The sequence below is a fragment of the Ammospiza nelsoni genome, chromosome 9, assembly GCF_027579445.1.
Source record: "Ammospiza nelsoni isolate bAmmNel1 chromosome 9, bAmmNel1.pri, whole genome shotgun sequence".
NCBI lineage: Eukaryota > Metazoa > Chordata > Aves > Passeriformes > Passerellidae > Ammospiza > Ammospiza nelsoni.
Genome location: NC_080641.1, coordinates 17,574,294 through 17,601,511, shown reverse-complemented (window position 1 = coordinate 17,601,511; position 27,218 = coordinate 17,574,294). Strand labels below are relative to the sequence as shown.

The 27,218-nt window shown below is 36.9% G+C and overlaps 1 protein-coding gene across 3 annotated transcripts in view; it reads right to left on the bottom strand.

Annotated features, from left to right (window-relative positions):
- The window catches only part of CDC14A (cell division cycle 14A), a 49,065-nt gene that overhangs the window by 21,000 nt on the left and 847 nt on the right, over positions 1-27,218 (bottom strand). For all 3 annotated transcript variants that reach the window (XM_059477926.1, XM_059477925.1, XM_059477923.1), the window contains exons 3-7: positions 18,272-18,347; positions 11,632-11,724; positions 9,619-9,698; positions 3,428-3,494; positions 1,231-1,293 (exon numbers count right to left, since the gene is read on the bottom strand). In XM_059477926.1, coding sequence (XP_059333909.1) covers positions 1,231-1,293; positions 3,428-3,494; positions 9,619-9,698; positions 11,632-11,724; positions 18,272-18,347 — 379 coding nt within the window. The remainder of the gene's footprint in view (positions 1-1,230; positions 1,294-3,427; positions 3,495-9,618; positions 9,699-11,631; positions 11,725-18,271; positions 18,348-27,218) is intronic.

Genomic DNA, 27,218 nt, shown 5'->3' with positions numbered 1-27,218 from the left:
ACCACATATTTGAAGACCTAACATAGCAAAAATCTGGAACATTTAAAGTTTTTGAAATATAGCACAGGACATAAGTAAACAAAGCTGACCATGATGTGTGAAAAAAAAAGAAGACATAGCAAAAAATGGACAAAAAATTAAAGATGATTCCAAATTCTTGCTTCTTAAACCCAGCAAACAGCAACGATAAACATCATTCACATGTATGTACTTTGCACATGCTAAAGTAATGTTAAGCCTTAAACAAGATAATGAGATAGCTTTGGTCAATTATTTTATGACTCTTTTTCAAGCAGACTAATACCTACTATACATAGAGAATTCCAAACTACCTTTTGTTTTTAGAACAAGTTTTTCTTTTTGTACATGGAGTAAGCAAAAAGAAGCAATTTTATATTTTAAATTTTAGATTATGTTCTTTAATTTTGGTAATTCTGCAAGAGCTATACCAATTTTTGAACCTAATCATTATGAAACATTGCAGGATACAGAAATCCTTCTACAAATGCTTTCAAGTTTAGTGAAATAGGCAGATCTGTGTTACAGACTGCCTACTGCAGACATCTACAGCATGGCATATTTTAAAGCTTCTCTAAAGCAATGTAGCTTGAGATAACTTTTTACTACCAGCAGATAAAGGTGTGCATGTTACAAAGTCCTAGAAGCATCTAGAGCCAACCAGAGTACCTATATCTAGGTTTTAGCAAAGTTGGCAGAACAGTGAAATACACCTGTTAGCTTTCTGGGACTTCATATGGGAAATATTTTGGATCTATTTCCTTTACTAGAATTTCACAAAATGCATCCTTACCAAAAAAACCCTCAAAATCTGCTTCATCTATATGGCTATAAAAAAATCTGTCATATATTTGGGACTAACAGGAATGGAAGAAGGAGCTAACAAGTGTTGAAAGAAAACATTCTGTGGGTCAGCTGAGAAACCTTGGATTGTGTCCTGGGAGAAGGCTGGGAAAGCATGAGAGAGGTCCCAGAGGTCAGAAAGGCTACAAGAAAACAGTCGATTTATGATATGATGCACTGAAATTGCAAGGGCAGTAATCCTGTGTGTTCTTCAAAAAGAGCATACAGGTTTCCATGTACATACCTTCATATGAACACTGGGTTTTACTCAAATTCAAGTATGCTTTCAGTATGTTTTAAGTTGGGGATACTGAATACTCTTCTTTTAGGTAACTCAAACACATTCAATGCATTATTAAATGTACAAACCTCATAGTGTTCATATTCATCCACATCAAATGTCTTAAAGTCAAAAAATCCATGCTGCAAGGCCTAAAAGGCAACAAGGTGTCAGTTTACACTGAAATACAATACATAATTTCACTTTACAGTACTTTTTTGAGCAAAACTAAATCCCTAAATGTTTGTGGTTGTGGCTTATTGAAGCTTTTACATTAAGACAACATGACATTTTGCACAGATTAACAACACAGACAACAAAAACTCCAACAATGTCACTGAAACATGTCAGACTCATTATTCCCCTCCAAAGACATGAGGATGGGACACGAGGCTGTTGCATATCACTTAAATTGTAACATTGATTCTACACACCCCACCTTGTGGGGATCTTTGTGTAAGGCAGATGACAAGTTAAAAAGCAATTCCCTTTTTGTCATACACTCATTTAATGATTCCTATGCCAAATGTATTTTCATGCAGTTGGACATAACAAAACATTGAACACTGAGAGTTTATTGATTTTCTGCACTTAGTATGATACTCTAGTTTTACCACTATAATATCTAGGCAAAATGGCATATACAGAATGCAGTGCCATGTATAATATGTATTTTATTATTTGTTTTAATACACATTTCACAGGAACAATGAAGTCCACTAGCCTACATTAGAAAGTATTTATTACAGGACTGAAACAAGTTTTGTATTCAGTTATTTTTATTATTATTACTAATTATGCCACTTTTGTGCTAAAGATTTGCATATTGAAAACAATTATTTGACTACGAAATGCATAGCCAATATTTATTCCAAATTTGTAAAAGACATTTCTGCAGCATATATTTATACCGAACCAATTGCATTTTGAAAAACAGATATCGCACAAGCTTCTGGAATTAAGGTGTGATAAGAACACATCACAGATCTGTCATTTAAAACCAATAATCAGACTGCCATTGTTTGCTACATACAAACCATCTTTTTAGGACAAATGAAAAATAGCTTTGTTATAGACAAGATAGGCTCAGTGACTGGATCTGTCATGAAACCTAAGATACTGAGAGGTTGTCTGAACTGGAAAAGCTGATTTTGAAAAATGTATTTCATCGAAGCATGGCTGGCTGGCTGCACTCCACAACTTGCAGGCCCCCTGAATTACAGGTATATGACATACATACAAACACCAAATTTTTCCAGGTAAACTAAGACTACCTTCAATTAAGGCATATGTTTTCTGCCCAAAGTGTTTTTACCTCTGTAGGTGAACTAGACAAAAATTAAATAATAAATTTTATGAGAACAAAGGAGGAAAAACTGATTCTCACCGTCCTTTTGATGTATTAGCTGCAGATAAATTACAGTGATTGCACTGACTACTTCAGATCTTCAGATCTGTAGAATGCCTCACAAATTACAGTCTTGCTGGTAACTGACAGCTCCTTTCCCACCCCCACAGAACTAAAAATATTAAGCTTGATCTCTCTTTTTCCAATTTTTAAAAACCACTTGTTTTGCCACTTTTAAGAATTACAAGTGGTCTGTAAAGTATCTGTACAGCCCTGTTCCTATAGCCTTGCTCCCTTCATCAAGGACAATGAGAAATGATAAACAAAATTTAAAGGCCCCAAGCTAAGAACTGATGTAAATTTTTTTTACGAGAACAGTACTGGAGCTTAATAGCTCAGGACTACTTAAAGTGACACATCACACCACTAGTAAGAACACATTAGTTTTCACTGGTTTTAAAAAACTTTCAAAAGATCAGTGCCAAACACTGAACCATGTGTTTTGGGGAAAGCAGGGGCCAAGTACATGCAAAACCTGTTCTGATTAAATCACAGATTTAAGATACCTAGGTATCTGTTTCACTGACCTCATTAACCTGTCACTCCCTCTCATCAGAGGCTATAAATGATCTATAAATGATCAGCAGAGCCAGCACAGTGTCTTGCATGAAGAGCTGTCTCCAGCCAGGCCTGGTGCATTTTCATGTTCCACTTCACCAGGTGAAGTTCAAAAAACTGTCAAAGGCCAGGCCAGGCAGTCAAAGTGCAGCCTTGCTCCACCATCAGTACTCAAACACACTCCTCAGTAACTTAGGTTTCATCACTACTCATTCACAAATGTGCTCTGAAACCAGGTTTTATTGTCTATTTAAACAGTAATTTTCTTCATGTTTTAAAAATCAATTTAAACCTGTTTTGCTAAGAAAAAATGTTATTACCTTATTTACTCCCTGTAAACAGTCCAAGATGGTAAGATTGTATGTGCTGCTCCCAAATGAAGCATCCCTATAGATTTAATACAAATGAATTTAATATACACAGAATTATTTTAAGAACTAGGGCAAAGGCAGAACACAACAGAATACAACAGAATACATTCAAGATATGCAATACCCTTGGAGAACTCTAAATTAAAGTCCAAAGACATCTTTTGAGAAACTTGTTCAGACTGAAGTACTCCCCTACCCAAGATGTAGCTCAGACTAAATGCAGTTAAATATTACAAGCTACTTTGGGTGCATATTTTACATCAGGTAACCACATGCTCTTTACAAAATTATTTATGCTACCCTGGAACAGGAAGGTTTGCATCCCCTCTGGATTGTGTAAAGATAGTAGCAAATAAAGCACAGTTTGCTTAAACCAACATTCAAGTCTTAATTAAGCTACACTAACAGGGGCAGGCAAATAAGATTAATAGTTTGGAACTAATTTACAGGCTTCCATTTTGATGCCCAATTACAGATGTGATTAAAAGTTATCCTGATATAATTAAAATTACTTGACCTCAGTATACCACATGAAAATTACGACTTGTCTGTAAAAGATGAAGTAAGACTCACCATCAAACATGCACCACCAAACAAAAGTATTGTGGAAAAATGAAAATGTACTTTTTGAAGTTTGCTTCAAACCACTTTGATTTTAACAAAACTCTGCCTGAGCAGATAATTTCCTTATCATTAAGGAAAAAAAAATATTTTACAGCTTTTCTGTTTGCTATCTTATACAGAGTCCTAAGAACTGCAATTTATGAGAATAGTAAAATTTTAGGTTCAGACACATACTTAATCTATAATTGATTCAAAATTTCAATCTTTCATTGAAAACTTTGGTTTTTTTTATAAAACTTGCTATAAGTAGTATGAAGTTTTTGATATGCTCCTTCAATCTCAAGTACTTTAAGAGTAGAAAATTCTCTCCCATTCTTTAACAGCAGAGTAAGTTTAGCAGTTTTGAGCAAGCAGTGTTCATAGAAAATGGTTTTAAGAAAATTAAAAGCTATTATTTTGCTAGTGTCATATTGCAGGCAGGCCAATCTAAAAATGCTTTCCAATTATTAGATTATTAAAACACACTTAACTATAATGTTTTAGAATGGGAACTTTGAAGTGTGTATGAATCTTCCATACCCAATTCCAACAGAGAAATTTTAAAAATGAGAGGCCATAAAGTATTTTCACTATATTGAATAAACAGAACATACCAAAACTTAATAAATGAATTTTACAGACAATACATTTTTGACAGATAATGGATTAACATTATTATTTTGAATATCACATGATAGCAGATCATTTTAGCAAAAAATTCTTTTAGCAAACAAAAAAGTCTTGCAAGCAAAAAATTAAGGGCTCTGATGGGAACACATACATAGCAGAAAGGGATTAAAAGCTGCACCAGTTTTCTGGAGGGGCTGACAGAAATGAAATCAACAAATGCAAACCACAAAATTAAACATTTAGAGAAACATGAATAGAAGATATGGTTGTAGGAGACAAGTTCTATTTTGTATGTTGCTTTGTTGTAAAAAGAACATAACTTCTATTTTATCTGTATGTATATAATTACTTCTCTGACTGATAAGGCATCTGATAGTGCAGTACATGAAAACTATGCTGGGGGAAAAAAACCCACATAATCCCTAATCCACTAATAAGAAGCACGACAAAGGAGGGAGGGAGGGAGGATGGTGAAGCTGACCTAGATGTACAATTCCAGGTGCACAGTATCCTCAGCTGCAGTGCCCACAGCAGCTGTTAGCAGGCTGCACACAGATGCTGGCAGCTGCCATGGACTGCCTCCAGCACCCGTGTCTCAAATGCCTCACTGCTCCCGATGGGCACCATTACAGTAGGTGCTGATCACGTTTCATTACAGTATCCTTGGAGCCTTTTAGGGCCAATTGAATAGCCACCTTACTTTTCAGACAGTGACAGAACTCTATTCACTTTCAAAATGAGAAACAATGTGAGTATTTCTAGGAGATGCAGATTCAGTATGAATCTGAGCTGGCATTACAGAGCTGTGTATCCCACATCCGATTTCACAGTTGTAGCTGACCTCAATACTGCATAATGCTTTCCCTTTCACCAAACCTCTAAACACTGTCAATAACAAAACAATTTGCTTCCCCAGCACTTGCCAATAAAGAAACAAACCCCAGAAGCTATGAAATAAAATCTACCTCAGAAATTAATGTCATTATTTAGAGACTGAACATAATAGTATTAAATATATTTGTTTTTTCATCAATACAAAGTATTTTGAGGTAAAAATCTGAAACTCTGCTCCTTAGTAGGCAACTGGTATTCATGACAATTTTAAGTGGTGTTAGCACTGTTTTTTAAATGGAAGTGAGAAGATCTTCCAGAGACTAGAGCGTCACCAAGTGACAGTGAATCAGCCAAAAATAAGACATAAGTGTCTCAAAGACAGTAGTGCCTTACCCTGCCAAGTTATCTTTAGTTTTTCTATTATAAAAACAAAACAAATTTCCATGAATTTTGTAAGAAGAGCAATCTGATTTTTTCCACCCCTGCCCTGAACTGTACTTGCTGAGGCAGTCTTTACATGAAATAGCAGCTGAAGACCTAAGCCGATTAGGGCTTTTTGAGGTCACTCAGCTACATGAAAGTAGATCAGTTTCTCAGTACTCCCTTCATGTAAACCTACCTCAGTACTCCACAAAGAATCTGACAATGCTGCAGCTTCTCCCTACTCAAAGTTGTCTTTTTTTTTTTCCAAATAAAGGACACTTCAGGTATCAAATTAACAAACTTGTTAAACAGTCCAGTTGTAACACTTAACTGATCATTGCTCACTGACAAACTCTTAAACTATTCAAACAGACATGACCTATACCACAGAAGTTATATAACATCCGAGTTCCAGGCTGCGAGAATAAATTCAAGTCAGTAAATACTGAACAGCAATGATTAGTATCTCCAAATTACTTCCTTTATAGACCTTAGAACATGAGCAAAGAGGTAAGACATTTGGGTTATGTTTTGAGCAAGAGTTATTTTAGTTCTTTTCAGGACACTAAAGGTGTGCAAAGAGTGCAAACTTGCTCACAGCACCACCTTGTTTCTGCCAAGCAGACACTGCCTAAGGCTACTGCTTCCAGCACAGGTTCGATGGCTTGAGCCTCTGTACTGTGCCCTATCTTGCAACAGAGATGCTCCAAATGTCTTGGAACGGGGGGCAGGGGGAAATGTCCCAAAGGCTTTGAAACACCAGAGAGGATGATTAAATGATTTCTTTCCCATCCCCAACTAATCTAGATTGTCCCATTGAAGACCCTCATCAGATCTACCTGCCCTTCTCCCAGCACCAGCAACTCTTGAGATCCTTGTATATACCAACCTCCACCTGTGAACTCCATACCCAAATAGCCCCTCCCTGTCAGACTTCCCATTTCTCATCTAGCTTCTTATCTTATCAGAATCCTTCATTTTATTTCCTCCCTCCTCTTTGTCTCCCCTCCAGTACAGATTACACACCCATCTTCTCCAGCAGGACAAAGTAGACTGCAGGTAACAGAATCTGTTTAGGCTCTAATCCAGAGACAAGAGCTGACATAGGGCAAAGCAGATCCAAAAGAAACATAAGTGCTTGCCAGCCCCACACCATGCAAGAAAGAATGCTCAAGAAATCAGGATGTTTAATCATTCTAGCAAAAGCTCCCAACACTATATTCCTTCTAGAGACAGCAAAGCTCAAGAAGAATGCATCCCTCTAACATTGCCAAAGCTTTGCCTTAAAAAACCCAAACAGAGCAAGAAAAGCCCAAACACATACCAGATCCCACCCACACCAGACAAAACCCACCACAAAAACCCTATAACTGTCAAAAGCTTTAGCTTTAGACAATAATTTCTCTCACAGCAACCTAGGGCTTGAAACACTTGGAAAAAGACTGCAAAGAAGTTATGTTGCAGAATATTCTACTCCATAAATTTATTTCTGTTTTCTCCTGAAGCTGACAAATGGAATTAAACAATTAATCTTTTGTAATCATTTTGCCAACCCAGACAGCAAAACCTGAGTAGTCCCTTTGCTGGACTTTGCCTTCTTCAATGTTTTTGGGTATAATACTCTTCTCAGGGAAACACAAAAAGCTCTTTTGAATATAATATAAAATTATCTCCAGAAAATCTTGCTCTGTCTTCTGTTTTTTTGATCCCTCCTTTGATGATTATAGAGTAGCTAACTATTCTGAAATAAAATTTCATTAATTTAAATTCACAAGGATTGCTATGAATAATCAATTTACACTTAACAGGAAATTGTTTTGTGTCATTAAATTTGTTACTGTGGTTCCAATCAGCCTCACAAGAAACCAGAGACAATTAATTTCATTAGTCCTTACCAGTCAAGCAGAAACAGCATTTTCTTATCATTGCTGCTACTATCAGTATCACTATTATAAGGAACTAGTTGCAAGGCAAGAATCTAGAGCCTTTGATTGGAGCAAACAGGGTCCTGGAGACTGTTCTGCAAACACACTACTCCTCCCAAGTTTTCTGTCTTATCATTTTGGTACCTAACAAGTAAGTTTCTTCACTCTGTCAAAACCTCTCTTCTACACACCTGAATTTTCACCTTGGCAGGGGTGAGAAAAACCTGAAGACAAATCAATTTACTACAATTCCAAACTGTAAATTTCTTTAGTTGGTCAACAAGATGCAGCTATTCAGCCATGGGGCCTGATGAGAAGTATCCATCCTCAGGGTCCTGAGGGAACTGGCTGGTGTTGTAAAGCCACTCTCCATGATATTTGAAAAGTCATGGCAGACAGGCCCAGTCCCCAGTGAGTGGAACAAGGGAAACATCACTCCTATTTTTAAACAGGGTAGAAAGGGAGAGCCAGAGAACTGCAGGCTGGTGAGCACCACCTCTGTGCCTGGGAAGATCATGAAGCAGATCCTCATGGAAGCAATGCTAAGGCACATCCAAGACATTTTTTAATGTAGATCATGACCCCTGTATCTTATACAGAACTTGGAGACGTTAAAAAACACTGACATGTTTAAAAGAACTGATTTTTTATGCATTGTACCAAGTATCTTTTATGATTAGCTGAAAAAAAATATGGATACCAGTAGCTCAGTAAACTTCTTGGGTTCTGGAGAGCTATCATTGTTCAGATCAGTGCATAAATTCTCTGTCAATAAAAGCTATCACTGATTTAATACCTTTTCTTTAAATGTAGCTGATGGTTTAAGATTTCATAGTCAAACTGGTCTTGACATAAAAAAGAAAATCTACCACCCCAGCAGTTCATTCTGCATCTGGCTTCTGTGCAAAGTCTGAGAAGAGACAACCTGATCTTCCTTTGCTGAGTGGCTGAAGAATCAGAGGAATTTGATATAGACAAGGTAGGTCTACATTTACAAATGCATTGGCTGACAGTGAACACTACTTGCAAAATGCTGATTCCCCTAAAAGAGAGGATATTGACCTTCTTGCAGTTCTATTCTATTGCCAGTGTTAGCATAAGAATCATGAGGTATTTTTATTCAAAGAGCATAAGGGTATTTCATAGTCCACACCATGAAATATATTTGGAAGTCTCTCTATTAGATAGGCATGACAGCTAAAAAAACTTAGATTCAAGCCTCAGTGTGACCTTAGCACAGAGTTTAAAGACAGATTGACAGAAACTATCTATGATTCACTGAAAACATTCTGTAACCCTAATATCAGTACCTGTGCTGTAAAATAGAGAAAATATAACAGCATAAAACCCCCTTCAATCCTGTAAATCTCACTAGCTAGGGACTAGGTAATTTCAAATATTTGAATTAATCCCAAACAGTAAAACAATGCATTATGAAGAAAATGTTTAAGTGCTAAATCACAAACATGCTAAGAAGTATTTTCAAAACCTGACAGTTTGCTAGACTGAGTCTTACTTAAGACTTGGATCAATCTAAATTATTTATTATTCCCACAAACAGCAAATAATTACACGAAATGTAAAAAATTTTTTTTCTGGAGATGAGTCATTTTCATTCAATACCTGTATCAGACATGAAACACCTTTTTGGGAGGCAATCTAAACCCCATAATTTTTAGCAAATTTTAAAACATAGAAGTAGCCCCATTTCTTGTGTTCACATACCTATATGGAAGATATGGTGGATTAGATCCTGATACAAGCGTCCTGTAAGCTTCTTCTGGTGTTTTCTTCAAGTATATAACCTAAAAGGGATGGAGGAAGAGAGGGGGAAAAAATAAATCAGCTCTGAGCCTAAAAAGGCTGACAGGAACTTCCTCAAGCACACTAAACTCATTAGAATGCCTGTTATCCTCCTTCATGACCAATTCCTGTGACATATACAGATCAGAAAAGACATGCCTACACAAAGAAAAGATTCAGCTATCAACAGAAATCAACAAAACCTTTGTTTTGTGTCAATTCCATACTTTAAAAAAAAAATTGGAAATAAAATCACATACTGCTGCGACTGAGAGACTTTAGTGTGGCATGAGTTACTGTAAAATAGCTTACATTTAAAGCCTAAAGTCTTGCTTGTAGACTTCAGGAAAAAAGTGAGTTTCATTTTATCATGGAATTAGGGGCAAATTTGTACCACATGTTCTCCCGATACCACAGGTTTTATTTGACAGAAGTTCTGGCCCTCCAAAGCTGTGTCTGCTCAAAGACATTCCCACATGACACTTTGAACATAATACTGGTCATGTCTGTCTACACAGCTCATAAAGACTCATAATAAAGAAACCAGGAGGAAGCAGCAAAAAGATATTAAGAACACAAAAGGAAAGAGGAGAGGAAAAGAACCACTGAACAAGCTCCTGAAAAAAAATCAAAAGGATCTTGGATATCAAGAGCAATGCAATAATTGAAGGAGGAAGGATAATTAAATGAAGAGGAAAATACTACAGTATGTCTTCAGTACCTAAAAAGTAAAGAATTCCATTAAGAAAAATCAAGGAGACATTTTCTGACTCATCTGTATCAATGAAAAGTCGGCAACCAAAACTTAGCTTCATTTTTAATTTAATATGATGAATCTTCAGAGTGCTTTCCTTCTGCAACATGCACAAATAAAAAAGACCCCTAACAACACAAAAATCCCAGTGTGAATAGTTTGGACAAGCTGAAGCTTTTTTTGATATGCAAAAAGCAATGTAAAAGTTTAAAAAATTACTTAATAGATATTAACCATTCTCTTGGAGCAGTTTTTTTTTACAAGGGACAAGGTTTTCTTCCCTTTCCCCACTGTCACTACTGTAACTCACTATGTGGCACTGCTACTTGTAAAATCCAGATTCAATAAGTACTGAACTTATTTTTCTCTGAGACTTTCCTTTTTATGTTCTCAGCCTTCTGAGTGATGATGTGGCTGAAATTCCTCACAGTTATGCCATTACATAGGCACAGGACATGTAGCAATACTGGCCACATGTACCTGCTGTCAGGAAAACTCATGTCATATTTCCTAAAAAGCTTACAGAACAAAAAGGAAATCAGTATTTTCCAAGTCCACCTTAACACTTATCCACAGTACTTCAAATGCAATTTGGATTTGTGTTTTTCGCACCTGCACCTGCCATTTACAAAATTAGAAGTATATAGAACAGATCCCCTCTAGAGCTGCTTAGATTACCAGCAAACAAACCTTTCATGTTTCAGCTAGGGCTGAGATGTCTAAATTAAATTTTTTAATTAGGATAAAACACTCCTGCAAGGAAATAACTGGACATGCCATAGTAGTTTACTATTGCCTGTCTCTGGTTTAGTAACTTTAGGAAGGCTGTGGGAAAATCTTTTCTCCTTCCCAGTCTGAATCTCACTACTGACATGAGAAGCAATTCATCCTAACATGGTCAATTAGAGGTAAGCAATTTGGATTTTCAACATTCAAGAAAATGGTCATGGAGAAACATGGAGGGGATCTGCAAAAGCCATTCCCTATGTAATAAAATAAATGGAGTTAAGGGGTGATGACCAGGTTTCTCTAAAACTCATCCAGAGTTTTCAAAGACAGTTTAGAGACAAATGAAATGACCACCTGTCCACCTCCCTAAAAGAGCACCCCTTGAGAAGCCACTTTACACATAGAAGTCTCTTCAGGAAGGTTAAAGTATCCATGTGATCAAAAATACTTACAGCATATGAACCTATTAAAAACGCTGCATTTGCTCGCTTCCGCTGGTCAAAGCTGGTGTAGTACACAATCTTCTTCCTTGAGAGGCTGAAATACTGGTTAAAAGAAAATAAACAAAACAGCATATTTACTAAGAATGTGCTTTAAGAATACTTTAGCAAAATCACTTTTCCAAAACTGCAAAACATGTTAGAGAAAATTCTTATCAAGAGGTTCCTAAAATTGAAGGAGCAAAAATTACTGATACACTGAAGAATCTTCTTATATCACAGATAAATAAGAGCACAGGGAAACAGCCACTGTTTCTGGGCAGATCGCTAGGTTAGCTGTACAAAAATATGCTATAAAGTGGAGCTGAACCAAAATCTGCAATATAAAAGTCTGGATTTTTTCCCCCCAAGTTTAAATATTTGAAACACTCACTTATGAACACTGATTAAAGACATTGAAATTTTCAAACTAAAACATCATCCTGTATGTTAAACCTCTTTAGCACACAAAACTGTGGAGAAGACAGAAGAAAAAGTCAAGCAATCAACCTTACAGTCATTTTATAAGTCAAACACTTCCATCTATACTTTATAATGGGTGACGGACATATTTAGAAACCTCCAACAGCAAGAATTCACTTAAAAAGGTAAAACAAAAGAAAAAGACTGTATAAGAGAAAAGCCTGGAGAAAAGGCTAGGCAAAGGCAAAACTAGTAACACTCACAATTCTGTTTCTTTATGAAGAAAAGAAGCCTGTGTCAGAACCCTGCGGACAAACCTCCCATTGAAAACAAAATCAACAAACACCAGAAAAGCACAATAATGGCAAGCTGCAGCAAAACTGTTTAAAGCCAGAGAGAGACAATATTGTCACTTAAAATTGGCAAGTTGAACAATTTACTGCATTAGTAATTTGTAACATTTCATGAATTGCCAAACTTCCATTATACTCTGCTACACCCCTTATGTTTTTGCAGATCAATTTTTACAGCACTCCTACAGTTTTGAGGAAGTCATCAACAGATATACTACATTCTGTTTCTAATTATTTGAAGCATTTTTGTATTTTTAAAATTTGAATGTTATAAAATACCCTAATACCGGTGCTGTTGCTACCCAACTTCAGGTTTTTAACTCTTGACACTGCTGACACTTGGGAAGGGGAGCTAAGGTAACTGCTGCAGAACAGGGTTTCATTTTTAGTGCCAACTGTACTTCACCTCCAGAAGCCTGACAATGTTGAGTCTTCAAGACTTAGCGCAAAAATCTCATCTCAAAAACTTATTGCAAATTTTAGAATATTTAGTTTTAACCGCAGAATCAAATTTTCCAAAAACCCCAAATATTTCATCACAGGAGAAAGCTGATGCAGAGGCACCACAGTGAGTTTGTTGCTCCCAACCCCACTGAAACTCACAGATCTAACTGCACCTTCCAGTCTGCTCTTACAAGGCACAACTGCCAGAGGTGGAAGGAGTGAGAGCTAATGCAAGTGAGTGTAAATAGGACTAACTCCTGAAATAGCTGCTTGCTGTTGATTGGAAGAGGTTGTATCTTAAGGCCAACAGCAACATCTCTCAGTGTATATGCAAACATACGAAGCACAAGTCGTTACTTAATTAGTGAAGCATTCAATTTTTATTAAAACTTGACAAAATGAATCCCAGTACTTTAAGATTCCTCCTTTCTTCCCCCTCCTCAATTTTTTAATTTTAGTGTTCTCTAACTGCAATTCCACCCATGATGTGTAGGTGGGATAAGATTACAGTAGTTATGCAACAGTGACAGAACTTCAATTATAACTTATTGACTACTACTTATTTTAAAGCAAAGTTCTTTGCAGCAGTTTACAGTACACCTAAAACACTATTTAAACTGCAAAGCTAGCTAGTGAGAAGTAAGTTCCATGTAGTAAGACCATATTTCTTGTTTTATTTTATAGAATGGATTTTTTAATCATATGGGTATATCAAGTCATTCCAATTTTGAGGCACTTTTCTACCCAAAGTAGCCATAATCTGAAGTTTCCAGAATATTTAGATGAAAACAATGGATCAGTTTTATTGCATCATTTTCAATATGTAAGAGTTTAATCCTTGTCATAGGAAATATTTCAATGTGTTTTGAATCCTAACTAAAGCTTTAACACAAAATTGAAAACTGTTGTTAATGCCTTATAGCATAGCAAGCAGCACAGCAGCACAATTTAAGTCTTCAGAAGCCTATAAAACAAATAACTTTATATTTGCACACTAGTTACAGAAAAGTAAGTTTTACAGTAGGTGTTTGCTGAAGCATCGATGCAATGCATCTGTTAACATTAATGTGCAATTTGTCAAATCAGTGCACTTTCATCAACAAATCTAAGCTGTATGATCTATTAAAAAAACCAAAAAATAAACCAACTGATTTTCTGATCGTATTTAATAAGCCACATCTACCCCTCTGGCCAGGTTCAATGATGAGCTTTCACAACAGCTCTGGGAGGAGGTTCCTGTTTTTACAGCTCCAGAGCTCCACCTGAATGGATTGGGGCTCCAGTTCCCTTAGGCACTGCACAGCTCTGTAGAACCAGCAATGTTTCAACAAGGACTTCTTCAATTCAGGTCAGCTAGGGAACAACTACAGTTGCAGATAACATAGTTGCCAATAACATTTTCTTGTTTCCACAGCAAAACTAAGGTGCACACACTATGAAGCACTAAAAATATTCTTTACCAGTGAGAAAACTTTATCAGTTTCACACATCATTCAAAGATAAATTTTAACAGTATAACATAACAGTGTCTATCAAGATACATCCCAGAGGAACAAACTGAAAGACAATCTTGTGAATTAAAGGCAGACGTTACACAGAAAGCGTAGCAGTTTTTGCTTTAGGTAACAAAACTAATTCATAAGTGTTACAGATTATTTACTTTCACCATAAGATTACATTTTTTCTTTTTTAAAAGTTCCCTGTAGATCTCAAGAGAGATTTACTCGCAGAGAATTGATAACAGGATTAGAAAGTGTTGTGGTGGACAATCACCAGATAGCTGTGTAAAAGCAACATACTATTTGACAGTATTTTATATAATGGATAAGGTTAACACATTTGCACTGCTCAAGCAAGAAATTACTTCAATGTGTTTAATAAGCCTAGATCTATGCAAATTCTACTTTTATATATATACACAGGTGTACATATGTACTTGTAAATAGACATGAATATAAGATTGGCAAATTTAATACAAAACAATTAATTTAAACATGTGCACACAACCCTGCCGCAAAATCTAGGCTGTCCTACATGAGATGCTTTGCAATTATTATAGTTCCCTGTGTATGCCCAGCAGTTTATTTATAGTAAAACAAAAAAAAAAGCTAAATCCCTCTATGATCCAGTAGCAATACAGCTACCATACAAAAAGTAACCCCATAGTTTATAAGCCTGCCAGTACCTTTCCTCTCCTGCCTTTGATCTTCAATACTTGTATCATTTATATCAGCAACATTCCCTGATTATTTCTGCTCCTTAGTTTATTGAGAATGTGCAAGGCTATGCACAGATAAAACACAACAGTTTTTTAAAAGCAGTCTTCATGAAATCAGACTTACTTAAAACAAGAAAAAAAAATCATTCATAAATGAAGCCCAGTTCCTTAGTTAAGTGCTTTCTGCCCTGAACAGAATTCAAATACCAAGTAGGAAGACAGCACAGGCAAGTTCTTCCTTGCTGCTGACTTGAATAGTGAAAATCATATTCACAGCAATCGACAGTTGAAAAATTACAAACACAACAAGGTCAAAAAAGTTTTCCTGTAAGACACAGACAAGACTTTGCCTCAAATTTTCTCAGCAAATGGATATCTGAATAAATTCTTTACCTCTTCAGGACAGAGGTATTTACTGTTTAAAAAAACAAAAAAAAAATCAGTCAGCACGAAGTTGCAACAGTTTACTTTAAAATGTCAATCTGCCATCAGCACATTTCAAACCGATATCCTTCCTCACTAGTCCCCCACAAAAGGAGAGGGGAAAGCAGAATACTGCCTCATGTTGAACTTCTCTTGCAGAAGAGAAAGAGATATAGCTGAAAGATTTGAAAGGGAAGCTTGTGGAGCTTTCCAGCTTTAATGAGATCTTATACTTTTATTTCTCCTGTTCCTATCCATAGAAGTTTTAAAATTAAAGAAGCCTAAGTGTTAAATTTGAGACACCACATCCATATCAAACCCTGCATGTTTGCAAATAATTTCTTTTTGTGTCATACTTGGAAGACTCTTTTCTTAAGTAAAGTACACTAAGTGCTTACCCAACCAAGCACACCAAATCATCTGGGTTAAGCACTAGGATTTTTTCAGGATCCCAAAAGTGCTGCAGTATGGTAATAACAACCATCCCATGATAATCTGCAGACTCTCACTTCCTATGATCCTAGATCATAGGGCACCCTTAAGGCAATGGTGTGCAAGCAGCAGCTTCCCAACAGGGCTCTCTCTCTGTCCTTAGTCCAATCTGCACTTCCCATCACTGAAACACTCATCCCAGGCTGCTCACACATCACCTGGAGCCACATGAGAACTACCATACTTTTGCTGCTGTAGGGCAGGTAAGTCACAGGTCACAAACTTGTGAACCCCCTAGTTCAGGCCCCAGAACTCCTCTTGAGGACATGTGTGAAGGACAAACACAAGAAGATGAGGTGTACAGACAGTGACTAATTCTTGCCTGGGGAAGCTGAGCAGAAGCCACTGCAGCTAGGCCTACAGTCCCCAGGAGATGCACTCCTCTGAGGCACGTAAACACACAGCCTACTCACCCACTGCAGATGGTATCTCAATTAGGAGTGTGGCACAAATTTAAACTGCTAGAGCAGCAAGGCTAACATTAGCAGTACTGGTGTGCCCCAGGGGTGGTGCCAATCAGCCAGACTGGAGTCCATTCATATGTAAGTTTTTATACCACTCTGGCAGTACTCCAAGCTTTAGCTGTTTGATTCCAGGTATTACTTTCAAGTGGCTGCACTATCAGGTTACCCTTCTCTCTTAGGCACTAGGAGTTTAATTTCACCTATTTGGAATTAGCCTCTGGCAAGCCAGAAGCAACAAACTGCACTTCCTCCCAGTGGAGACCTCTCTTTTCTGGTCCTGCGATATTTATTAGTTTCTTACTTATTTTCTGGGTGAAACTCCTGTACCTAGATTCAAGATTGAAGGCATACAGTAATATATGTGACTGTATAACAGTCCCAAACTGATCACAGCCCCAGTCAGAATCTGGAAGAGACAGAACTGATCTCTCTGGTTCCCAAGAGCACCGTGGAGTTAGAATAGTAATTTGATTACTGGTTCTTCTCTGGAATAACTGCTTCACAGAGCAAGCACACTCCAGTTTTTAATAACACAAATATAAGGTTACAAACAGCAGAATTAAGGTGAAAAAACAGATTCCTACTGAGTAAGAACCATTGGTCATGTGTTTGAATGGGGCAGTGGCACTGCAAAATGGGATAATAAGGTATTTTTAAGGTGCTGATGTCATCAAATGGCAAATCAAGTATTTCCCCAATATGAGCACAGGCGCTCAAAATTACAAACAGTAGAGATTAACTTCTTATAAGTATCTTTTTAAAGTAAGAAGCAATGTAAATTTTCACTAGAAGCACTTTTTTTTTCAAGAAATTTGCAGCAGCTCTGCAAGCATTTCAATTTGCAGAACCTCCACTTAAGAAATTCATGGAATTCAGCATACCCCTGAAAGCAGCAGGTAACATGAATCAACTTCACTAAAGGTTTCTTTTGTGACTCTAGAAATAATGAAATTTTCAATAAAGGACCCTCCTAACAGTGGCCAAAGCAATCACATCTGCTGTCCCATTTCCTTCTGTCAGTAACAGGCCTAATACTTTATATGATAAAGATTTTAAATCTGTAACATTTAGTGAAGGGTCTCCTCCTTACTTGCCCACAAGTTACATTAATCAGCATTTTGCAATTAAAACATCTGTTTCATTTCTTGCAGTTGACAGATTTTCTATACATGCTGCAAATCAGATCATCACAAGTGTTTGGAGAAAGTGAAGTCTGCAGCTATACAGCTCAGAGGGTCTGGCTGGGATGGAGCTGGGATTTAGGCACAGAAGCCAGTGTGATGCTGTGATACAGATTTGTCACCAAAACTGTGTTGATAGCACACCCATGTTTTATCTGCTGCTCTCACAGTCCCAAGGCCTTCTTTTTCTCACTCTGCCCTGGCCCCTTTTCCACTGAGACTTACTTTAAACAGTGGGATTTCAGGACCCATGTTTTGTTCCTTGAGTACCTGTTTTTTCAGTTATTCAGGCCAGCACACACACTTCATTAGCTGCAAACCCTAATTTGTGGTGACACAATTAGGAGTTTTTGTTATTATTGTCCTAAAAGTGTTGAGGTTATGCAAAAAGATGAACACAGCCTTCAGCCACCTGCCCCACCTCCTAAGCCAAAATGAGGGCATATTATTTTCTTTCACTCTTCAGAGGGAAAAAAAACTAAAAACAAAATATCCTTAAAGCTTAGCAATAACCACCTAGCTAGTGAGCACCTAACAACCACTTTCAAATTGAAATAAAATTACCCAGTTTGAAAATACAAAAATATAGGAACATTGTTTTTAAACTAAGCTTACCTTTAATTTCTTATTTAGTTTACAGCAGTATCTGTATAACATTGCCAAATTTAATGGTCCAAAATCTCCATAGAAACTGGAAAAAAACCACAAAACAGTATTATTTATACAAAAGAGCTAAGCAAATTTCAACATGCATGTTGTTGATAAATAAAGCTGAAAATCAAGGATACTGAGTAGCCAATACACATGGAACAACAGATGAGTCTTTTATTGATTAATTTAAAAGGACAATAGTAACAATTAATTTATACAAATTAGGAGTGCTTCATGTTTTTAGTGCTTATGACATCACTGATCTCCTCCTCCCCACATTCTCTCAAACAACAAAGCCAAGACCAGTGCAAAAAGAGACAATCATATTAGTTTGGTCACTCTCTAGGACAAGGAGCCTTCCTGCCACACCAGTGCTATTGCAGTATCATCTACTTCACAATATCAAGTAACAACACAAGTGTTGGTTAAGGTTCAGTTCAGCACAAAACATTATGATGTAATTACAGAAGCTAATTAGCTGGGAAAAAGACCAAGCTGTCCAACTACTAGAACTTAACTTTTAGGTAGGACAGAAGTTAACTAAACCAAGAGAAAACTGAAGCCTCAGGAAAGCAGTGTTTAACTTCGTAACTCATCATCTTCTCTAAGATAAATCTGCCAAATAAGGTCAACAGTTATTTTTAAAACAAAACCCTCTGTACAGTTTTTCATAGAGATGAAATAAAAATGTTCTAAGGACAAGTATGAGTTAAGACAAACAAGAAGTTAAAACTGGAGCTCCAACACTAGAGTGAATGTAGCTACCAGGAAAGTCATATAGAAGGCTTCCTAATGTCTCCTCCCATACAGCTGCACTAACACATGAATCAAACACCCCCACCATTCTATCTTACTCCATCAACTTTAGAGCATTCTTTCACTTAAATATAAGATGGAAGAGTAAAACTTATGATATTAAATTATTTTCAAAAAATTGTTTTAAGGTATTGTGGAAAAATATGGAATTGGATAGTTACTATAACACATAATACTTCAAAAAATTGAGAGCAAAGTATCTGAAAGCTACAACTGAATACACAGTTCATCTAAAGAACTGGAGAAGTACAGTCATGCTTTATAAGATTTATCACAATTCATTTGCTAGAAGTACATCAATATGAAGTAATATATCCACTTCTACTTTTCCACATGATTAAATTTGAACAGCAGTGTAGAAAAAGTACATGAAAATCAATTTAGAAATTTATCCACAAGACAAATTACTATTTTGGTGGGTATAAAGACAAAATACATTTGAGTCTGTCCAGGAAGTAATTGTCTCTCTACAAAATGAAGCTACTGAGGTTCTCTCAGCCCCGAAATTAAAGATGTTACAATCTTTGACTATTTCTCCATCACTGATTACCATTAAGAATCCTGTGCTTCTCTAAACACAGGGGAGAAGGGGGTAGAAGCATCTTTGTTTAAGACACTGGTACTATCCCTGTTTGTCTATGCTGCAGAAACAAAATATTTCTCAGAATACAAACACAATGAAAGGAAAGGCACTTTCAGTCCCTCCTGCATCAGCATTACCACCCATACACAAAACCACTGTCAATTCCCAAGTTATTTCTCTACTACCATAGAAGCAGTATAAACCAGCTCTTGCCTTTGCTGATAAAACATTGTGGATGAAATGTGAGGCAGATAGCTAAAATAATGCATGTAACATAACCTATCTCCATTTTATACCTCTAAATTGAAGTTAATTATCCTTTCTTTGATGGGGCTAAGCGAAACAAGTGCTTTACAAATCTTCAAATCAAAAGAGTTCTTTGGAAGATAATACAAGGCTCTGTACTGAAGTCAATGAACTCTGATCTACAGAATCTTTCTTCAATTTACATCTCTAGGCCTAAATACAGTTCCTGACATGTTTAAGCAGAAGGATTTAATCCTATGCACCCTCATTACTTTTTCTACAAAAGGCCATTTCTATACTTGAATTAGTGACACTTGATCCTGCTTCACCCAAAGGATTTTCATCTCAAGACCAGAATTTTAAGTAAATGTAACATGGGAAATGGGCAGGGTATAGAGAATGGGGATGAAATGACACACCAGTCACCAGCTAAATAAAGAATTTCATTTGGCAAAAACTGAAGATCAACATAAGAAAAGGCAAATAGTCACCGATAACAATTCATCCAATATTATTTTACTTCCATCTCTTTTACATCTAGATGTTATAACAAAGCATTGAAAAACAGTAAAAGAAATTGGAATGTCTCTGAAGCTTAAGGTAGTTAAGAGAAACAGTTACTTACAACAGAGGTGGAAACCAGAGGAGCAGAAGGCAGGTATGGTATTAATTACATTTAATTATATTTTGTTTTAATCAAGTACCTAGATGATATCTTAAGTTATTCCCCCCCATCCCATTGGGACTTGTTATCCTAATGCTTCTCAAACTAAATAGTGAAACCCCAGAATATCCTAGCTGAACATTTAAATACTCTACTTCAAAAATACTATCATGATGTCACCTGGAAGCAGTAGCAGAAGTTTCTGGTATCTGTTTTCTCCTTAAACTCCTTGAACCATTTCTTCCTACCGGCAATTCGTTGCAGTATTATATCTGAGGTATTTGTTGTACTGTATCATAGAAATAGTCATCCCCCAAGAAAGGCCAGCCCATTGCTCTACTCTGTCACACAAACAGCTACTGTAAATTCTTCCAGGGAATTTAATGGTGCAGGAAATGAAGCCCACAAGTCGTTTCCAACTGCAGTTCCATGGGATGCCACAGGAAGGTGCCAGGAGTCAGTTCAAGCCTGAATCAGCACTTCTGAAAGCAAACACCACTTTTTGCTAAGCATTTGAATATCTCTGACCCTTGTGCTGGAGAAAAATGCTAAACAGATTTCCCATCCTCAGTGATTAGATGGTGCCATTCACTGAAGGAATATTACAGCCCAGCAGATTTTTAACTGAATTGATAACCTCCACAGACTCACAGGGTATGCTGAGGTCCCTTGCTGTGGTGTTGCTCTCTGGCCTCCCATTCCCCAGTCTGCCCCTACATCCAGGGCTGTCCCATTCCAGGTGCACAATCTGGCACCTGCTCGTGCTGGATTTCATACAGTTGGTGATTGTCCATCTCCCTAATTTGCTGAGGTCCATATTAACCTCCATCAATCTATCAGGCCAGGATATCATCTTTCAAAAATAAAATGTATTACTTATACTTGACTCCAGATGCCTGATACCTTTCCCCTACAGAGCAGTACTCTTTTATACTGCCACTCACTTCCAATCATGGCATGATGTCTCTTGTTTGCCACTTTATTCAGTCATTGGTTTAGTAACTTGAAAACAGAGGCACCATTTAATAATTGCAATCATTTTCTAGAGTACATATCCCAGAACTGGAGCACAAAGTAAAAGTATACTCGTTAAAGTATGAATTTTGCCTTCTTGAAGGCTTACAATCACAAAGCCACTTTCCTGCCAAAACAAGAGGCTCCCAAGCTTGCAATTACTTAAGTAAAAAGATAAAACCCAAGAACCTGATGAAATAAAAATACAGCTTCTTAACTGCAAAACTTGGCTAATTTTTCAGCATTTTACAAATGTCCAGCTTTTATTAAAATTAAGAGACTATTTCTCTTATTGTGATTCAGTCTTCTCTTGCTCCTCCCTCCCTCTTTCCTACACAGGAACATTCAGCTTATGACCCTCCAAGGGCCCTACTGCATCTGTTGTGAGCTTGGCCATTTAACAGCACAGGCCCAGGTGCTGCAGAAGTGGCCACCTGACTGTTCAGCTACTCCCTTCAAATCATAAACTGAACACTTCTCACATGCCAAAAATGCTCTGCATGAGAGGATCAGCCTGCACATTCTTACAACCTAACTGCTGCCTGGGAAATCTCACCTATTCAGGCTTTTTTCTCCAACTCCAGTTTCCTGAAATGTGTTTCTCCTCCCCACTTCTCAAGCACATGAAAAAAGGTGAGCACTGTTTTTGTCCTCTCATCCACTGGTTCCAGTAACACGTGGATTGTTAGGAGCTTCCTTAATTGGGCCAAGACAAAATTCCTAATGCTTAATGCTGCTTAGGGATTGTGTGCTTCTGAACAGACCAGGGGTGATACAGCAAAAATAACCCTGGAAATAGCTGAAGGCAGGAACAGTGCAGAGGCCCTGGATTATGCAAAACCCCCAGATATTAAGTGCTTTTCATCTTGGAAGTTCCAAATCTTCCTCAAGATCCTGATTCTTCAAAATCCAACAACTCACAGATCTAAGTAATAGATAATTAAAATAATTATTCCAGATTTTTTAATCCAGTGCTCCTTGATATCAAAAACAAATTAACAATGAAGAGGTTCACCCATAAAAAAGTTGCCCTGTAGAACTTCAGGGTCATATCAGAAGCCTAGTCCCTTTGGAAAAAAAGTCCTCTTGGCAGAGGCCAGGATGTACATAATGGATTTCCTAGAGAAGCTACATTCCCATCCAACATAAAACTGGAGCTTAGAAAGCTGCTGTTTTATTCTGGTACCCTTTTACTGCAAACAAAAGAAAAACCTCCTCAGTACTACCAGCAAATGCTTTTATCTTATACTTACGAAAAAGCAAAGACAGATATGGTAATTATAAAATTAAGCTGGGAAATTTCCTTGTTTTAATTTTGGACTTAATCTTGCTAAGTTTTCTTGGTCATCCAATAGTCAAGGTCAAGTTTTCAAAATTACTGATGTGAATGGCTTTCTGTGTGAAGTGACAGCTCTGATTATTGTAACAAGGCTAAGTTTTTCTTTCTCCTTTCCAATGATTTAAGCCACAGAAACATGGAGAAGTTCAGTTTTCCTATGCAAGTACTGTTACTGGAGAGCCACAAAAATGCAGCATTTAAGCAAAGCCAAAGCAGATGGGCTAACCCTTACTCTTGTCACAGGAAACACAAGCTGTTTCTTTGCACATACACAAGCCGTAGAAGAAACAGTACTCAATTAATGTTGCTGTAGCTAAGCACTTGAGAGTCTTGCTCTATTGCTACATAAGTGAAGTAGCTCTCATGAGGACTGCTGTGAAATGGGCAAGTAACATCCCATACCCTGAAAGAATGTTTCAGTGTAAAGCATGATTTACAGGGACTATCATATTTACTACTTCTATTGCTGCTTACACCATGTCAGAGACTAGAGCTGCAAAAGCTGTTTATACAAGAGAGCCAAAGGCAGAACAAATGACTGAATAAAACCATTATAAATCATCAGTATGAGATTCCTGTTTCACAGTATTTAAATTCTGACTTTGTTTGAGAAAACTATTCAGAAATAAAAAGGACATTAAAAGTTGCTTTGATAAAACTATGTGAAAGCCAAGTTAACCAGTCAAGTGTAGTATTCTCAACCCAGATCTGTTTACTGGAAGGTGAAACGTGAAAGATGCTATTCTTAGAGAATAAAAAGCTTCTTACCAGTGCCTAACTCATTAACTTGCCAAGGCAAGGTTTGTCTATTTGCCAAATGACAATCTTCATCAAGATGGATTGTTTCTCATTAACTCTATTTTTCTGAAGCAATAGTTGCCTGTATTACACTATCCTGAAAGACTGTGTTCCCTTATAAAGTCTGCACTACTTCTTATCAGGAAAAAGCTCAGAAAGTTTCAGAAAGACTGAGAAAATCTTACAGAAACAGAATCATCAAAGAAGATATTTCAGAATTGTATAATTTCATTCAGATTTCTTCTTAATTGAGGCATTTGTATATAATTTCTCTGGCATAATAGGTTCAAGGTTGAATTGCAGCACATTTAACTAAAATAGTGACAGTTCTAGTAGGAAGTTCCTAGTCTGCTAGCATTTAAGATAGGCTTAAATGCTTTTAAGAACATCTTTATTATCTTTTTAGTGTGAATGTTTAAGTTAGACAGTATTATCAAGTCATTAGAACAGTTGAAAACTTCAAGTGAGAACTGAAGTCTGAAGTGCTCACGATTACATAACACCACTTTGTGTATAATGTGGTGATAAATCATGTGACAAGGTACAGGAGCAAGACAACCCCAAACTTCCCAAACCATCAGATCTAGCACTACAGCTCTTTGTTTAATAAATGGGGTATAGTACTAACATAAAAATTACTTCCTTATGTCTCTCCAACAGGGAAAAAAAAGGCAAGCAAGATAGTGAGTTTTTAAGTACTATGTGATCCAGTAACAGGCTCCTCCAACCCTACATATTCATGAGGTTTTCAGATCAGATACTGCTTCAGCAAAGCAAACTGACACCTCTGTAAAGTCAGCCAAATAAAATTCGCTAACAAGCTAACAGAATAAGAGCCCAAAGAAAAGCAATTTAAACAGAGAGAGAGATGAAAGAAAAGCAGTTTACTTCCAAGTACAATGAAGTATCTTTATCTTGTCATTACAATGATGCATCTAAGCAAAGTTAAATCAATAAACAACTGTATTAATGTAATTACTTACACACCTCACAGGTGCTGAGGATTTCATGCCTGAGCAGACATCTCCTGTCCCCCTCCTGAGAGCTTTCTGAACAAGTCATTTGATTGAAAAGGATAAGTGGCTGTGGAATTCTGACCACAAGAACCACCCAAGGAGGCCATTTCCACGAAGATTCTGCAAACCACTGTTCTGAGCTACAGCATTTCGAAACTCACTTCCAAATATTTACTTTGCTATCATGCAACAAATACTTCTAATCACTTTCTCACAAAGAAGACTGCCTTTTTGAGGAAGTGAGGAGACCATCTGATCAGTTGTATTAAAGTTACACTCCACTACTACTTGCAGACAAGCCCTGTCAGGCCCCTGCATTGTGTGCAGCCTGGGAAACACAAGGGACTGATGTCAAGCTTGTTGATAACATGAGGGAAGCTACAGTAAAAGTAGCACCTCCCCAAGAACTGAGCCTTGCATTCTATTCCTCAGCTTACCTCTAGCCCTCCAGATTCAGAAAGGCATTAAAAATATACATAACATGGTAACCCTACCAACACTTGCTTTTACTTTCCTGAGATCACAAATCTCCTTAGATACGAGAGGGCGAAAAAAAGAAAAAAATTAAGATCAGGCATTACCAAATATTGCAGACACTGATAGGTATGGGTGCTGCAATACAAATACCAGGGAAAAGTTTGGCAATGATATGTAAAAGGTTATTACACAATTCCTTGATACCACCTGGTAACTGTCACTTATTTTCATATCACATTTCAGCATTTTATGAGCACAAAAGGGAGAATATCTTTATGGTATCAGATACAGGACAACAACTTTAAAATGGGCCAAACAGATTAGGAACCATCAATTCAAAACATACACCAGGAGTTATGTGTTCAAAGTCTTTAGTTGTGCCCTAGTAGATAAAGGAAACTTTGCCTCCTTTCATTACCCAGTAATTACATCTGGTATCAAGTTACACCTTCATAGGTCGTTAACACTGACTTAAGGAATATACCTACAGAATTTCCTTTACATATTAAAGAAAATTACTTTCTCCTCCACACCTTCTCAAATTTCTCAGTACTTTTTTTTTTTAATATGACACTTTTAAACTAATTAAACTAATGCCTCAGTTACAGGCCTTGGTTAGTACAGCCATCTGTAACTAACAGTACAGAACTAATCCCCTTCTCACCCACAACATCAAATGCCACCCAAGAGTCCTTCACACTTCCTAAAAGCACATTAAGAAATAAAACATAATACTGAAGTCTGGAAGAGAAACAAGTTTCCCTTCTTAATGCAAATGTAACACTTTCATACCACACAAATTGCTCAGGACCTTCCCCAATTGAGTTCTGCTTTCAATATTAGGTCAACCTTCCCTTGGGATACTCCAAAGGTCCCTTCCAATCAAAATTCCTTAATGATCATTAAAGAACTTACTCCCAGCCCAAGCAGCCCATTACAAAAGTCAGTTTTCAGAATAAACCATTGGGAACTCCAGTAGAAGACACACAGCTTAAAGATAAGAAAACGTCTAGAAAAGATACCCTGAAACAACAAGCTGTGCAAAGAAAATAAGCTAAAAACCAAGGAATATTGGTTTACATCTTCACAGAAGCAGTGCTGGTCACTGGAGAAAGGAGGGAAGAATGGTTGATGCTCATAATTGCTTCAAATCATTTGGAAAGCAAGTTATGCGTAAAATAGGAACACACTTTTTGTTTCACTTCTGCTGCAGCCAAGTCCGCGTCAAGCAGGTAGGGATATACCATCACACAGGAAACAGTTGGTCTGGAAATGCAGTCCAAAGCACCAACTTTTTAGCCACAGCACAGAGTGATTACTTTATTTGTTTGGTGTTTTTTGTGTACTTAAATAGTATTCAAAACTATAATCAGTTTTATTTTTTACCTTCTAGATGAAGTCAGTGTCTTACAAACATGAACCTTTTACTACATAGAAAATATTTTTTCTGCTGTTCTAAAGATACAAAAGCCATCAAGAAGTGCTATCTCAAAATCCTCTAATAAAACCAGAGTTATAAAAGAAGTTGCAGATGCTCTTCAAGAGCACACCTAAACATTGCATTCTTATGGTTCTGTAAACTTCATACTCTCTATACAGGAAACTACAGGAAATATAAAACAAACTACTGTTTATCTATTCCTGCCAAATAAGTCTTCTACTTAAGACACCATTCAATAAAGTGTGATTAGTCCAAATAGTCTGCATGTTTTAAACAAATCTTACAAGGCTCACATATCCTTCTTTGAGCTCAGCCACGACTTAAGCCATTTAACTGGCCTTGCAGTTATTTTTATGGGTCTTTTTTTAAGCATCACCTTGTTAAACTAGTTTGAGCTAATAAATAAATACATTTGGACTAAATTCATTCTCATATTCTATGCAAGTAACCCAATGGGGCAAAAATATTCTATAGAATATATCAAAGTGTGTTGGGGAGACTCTCACTTTTGAATATA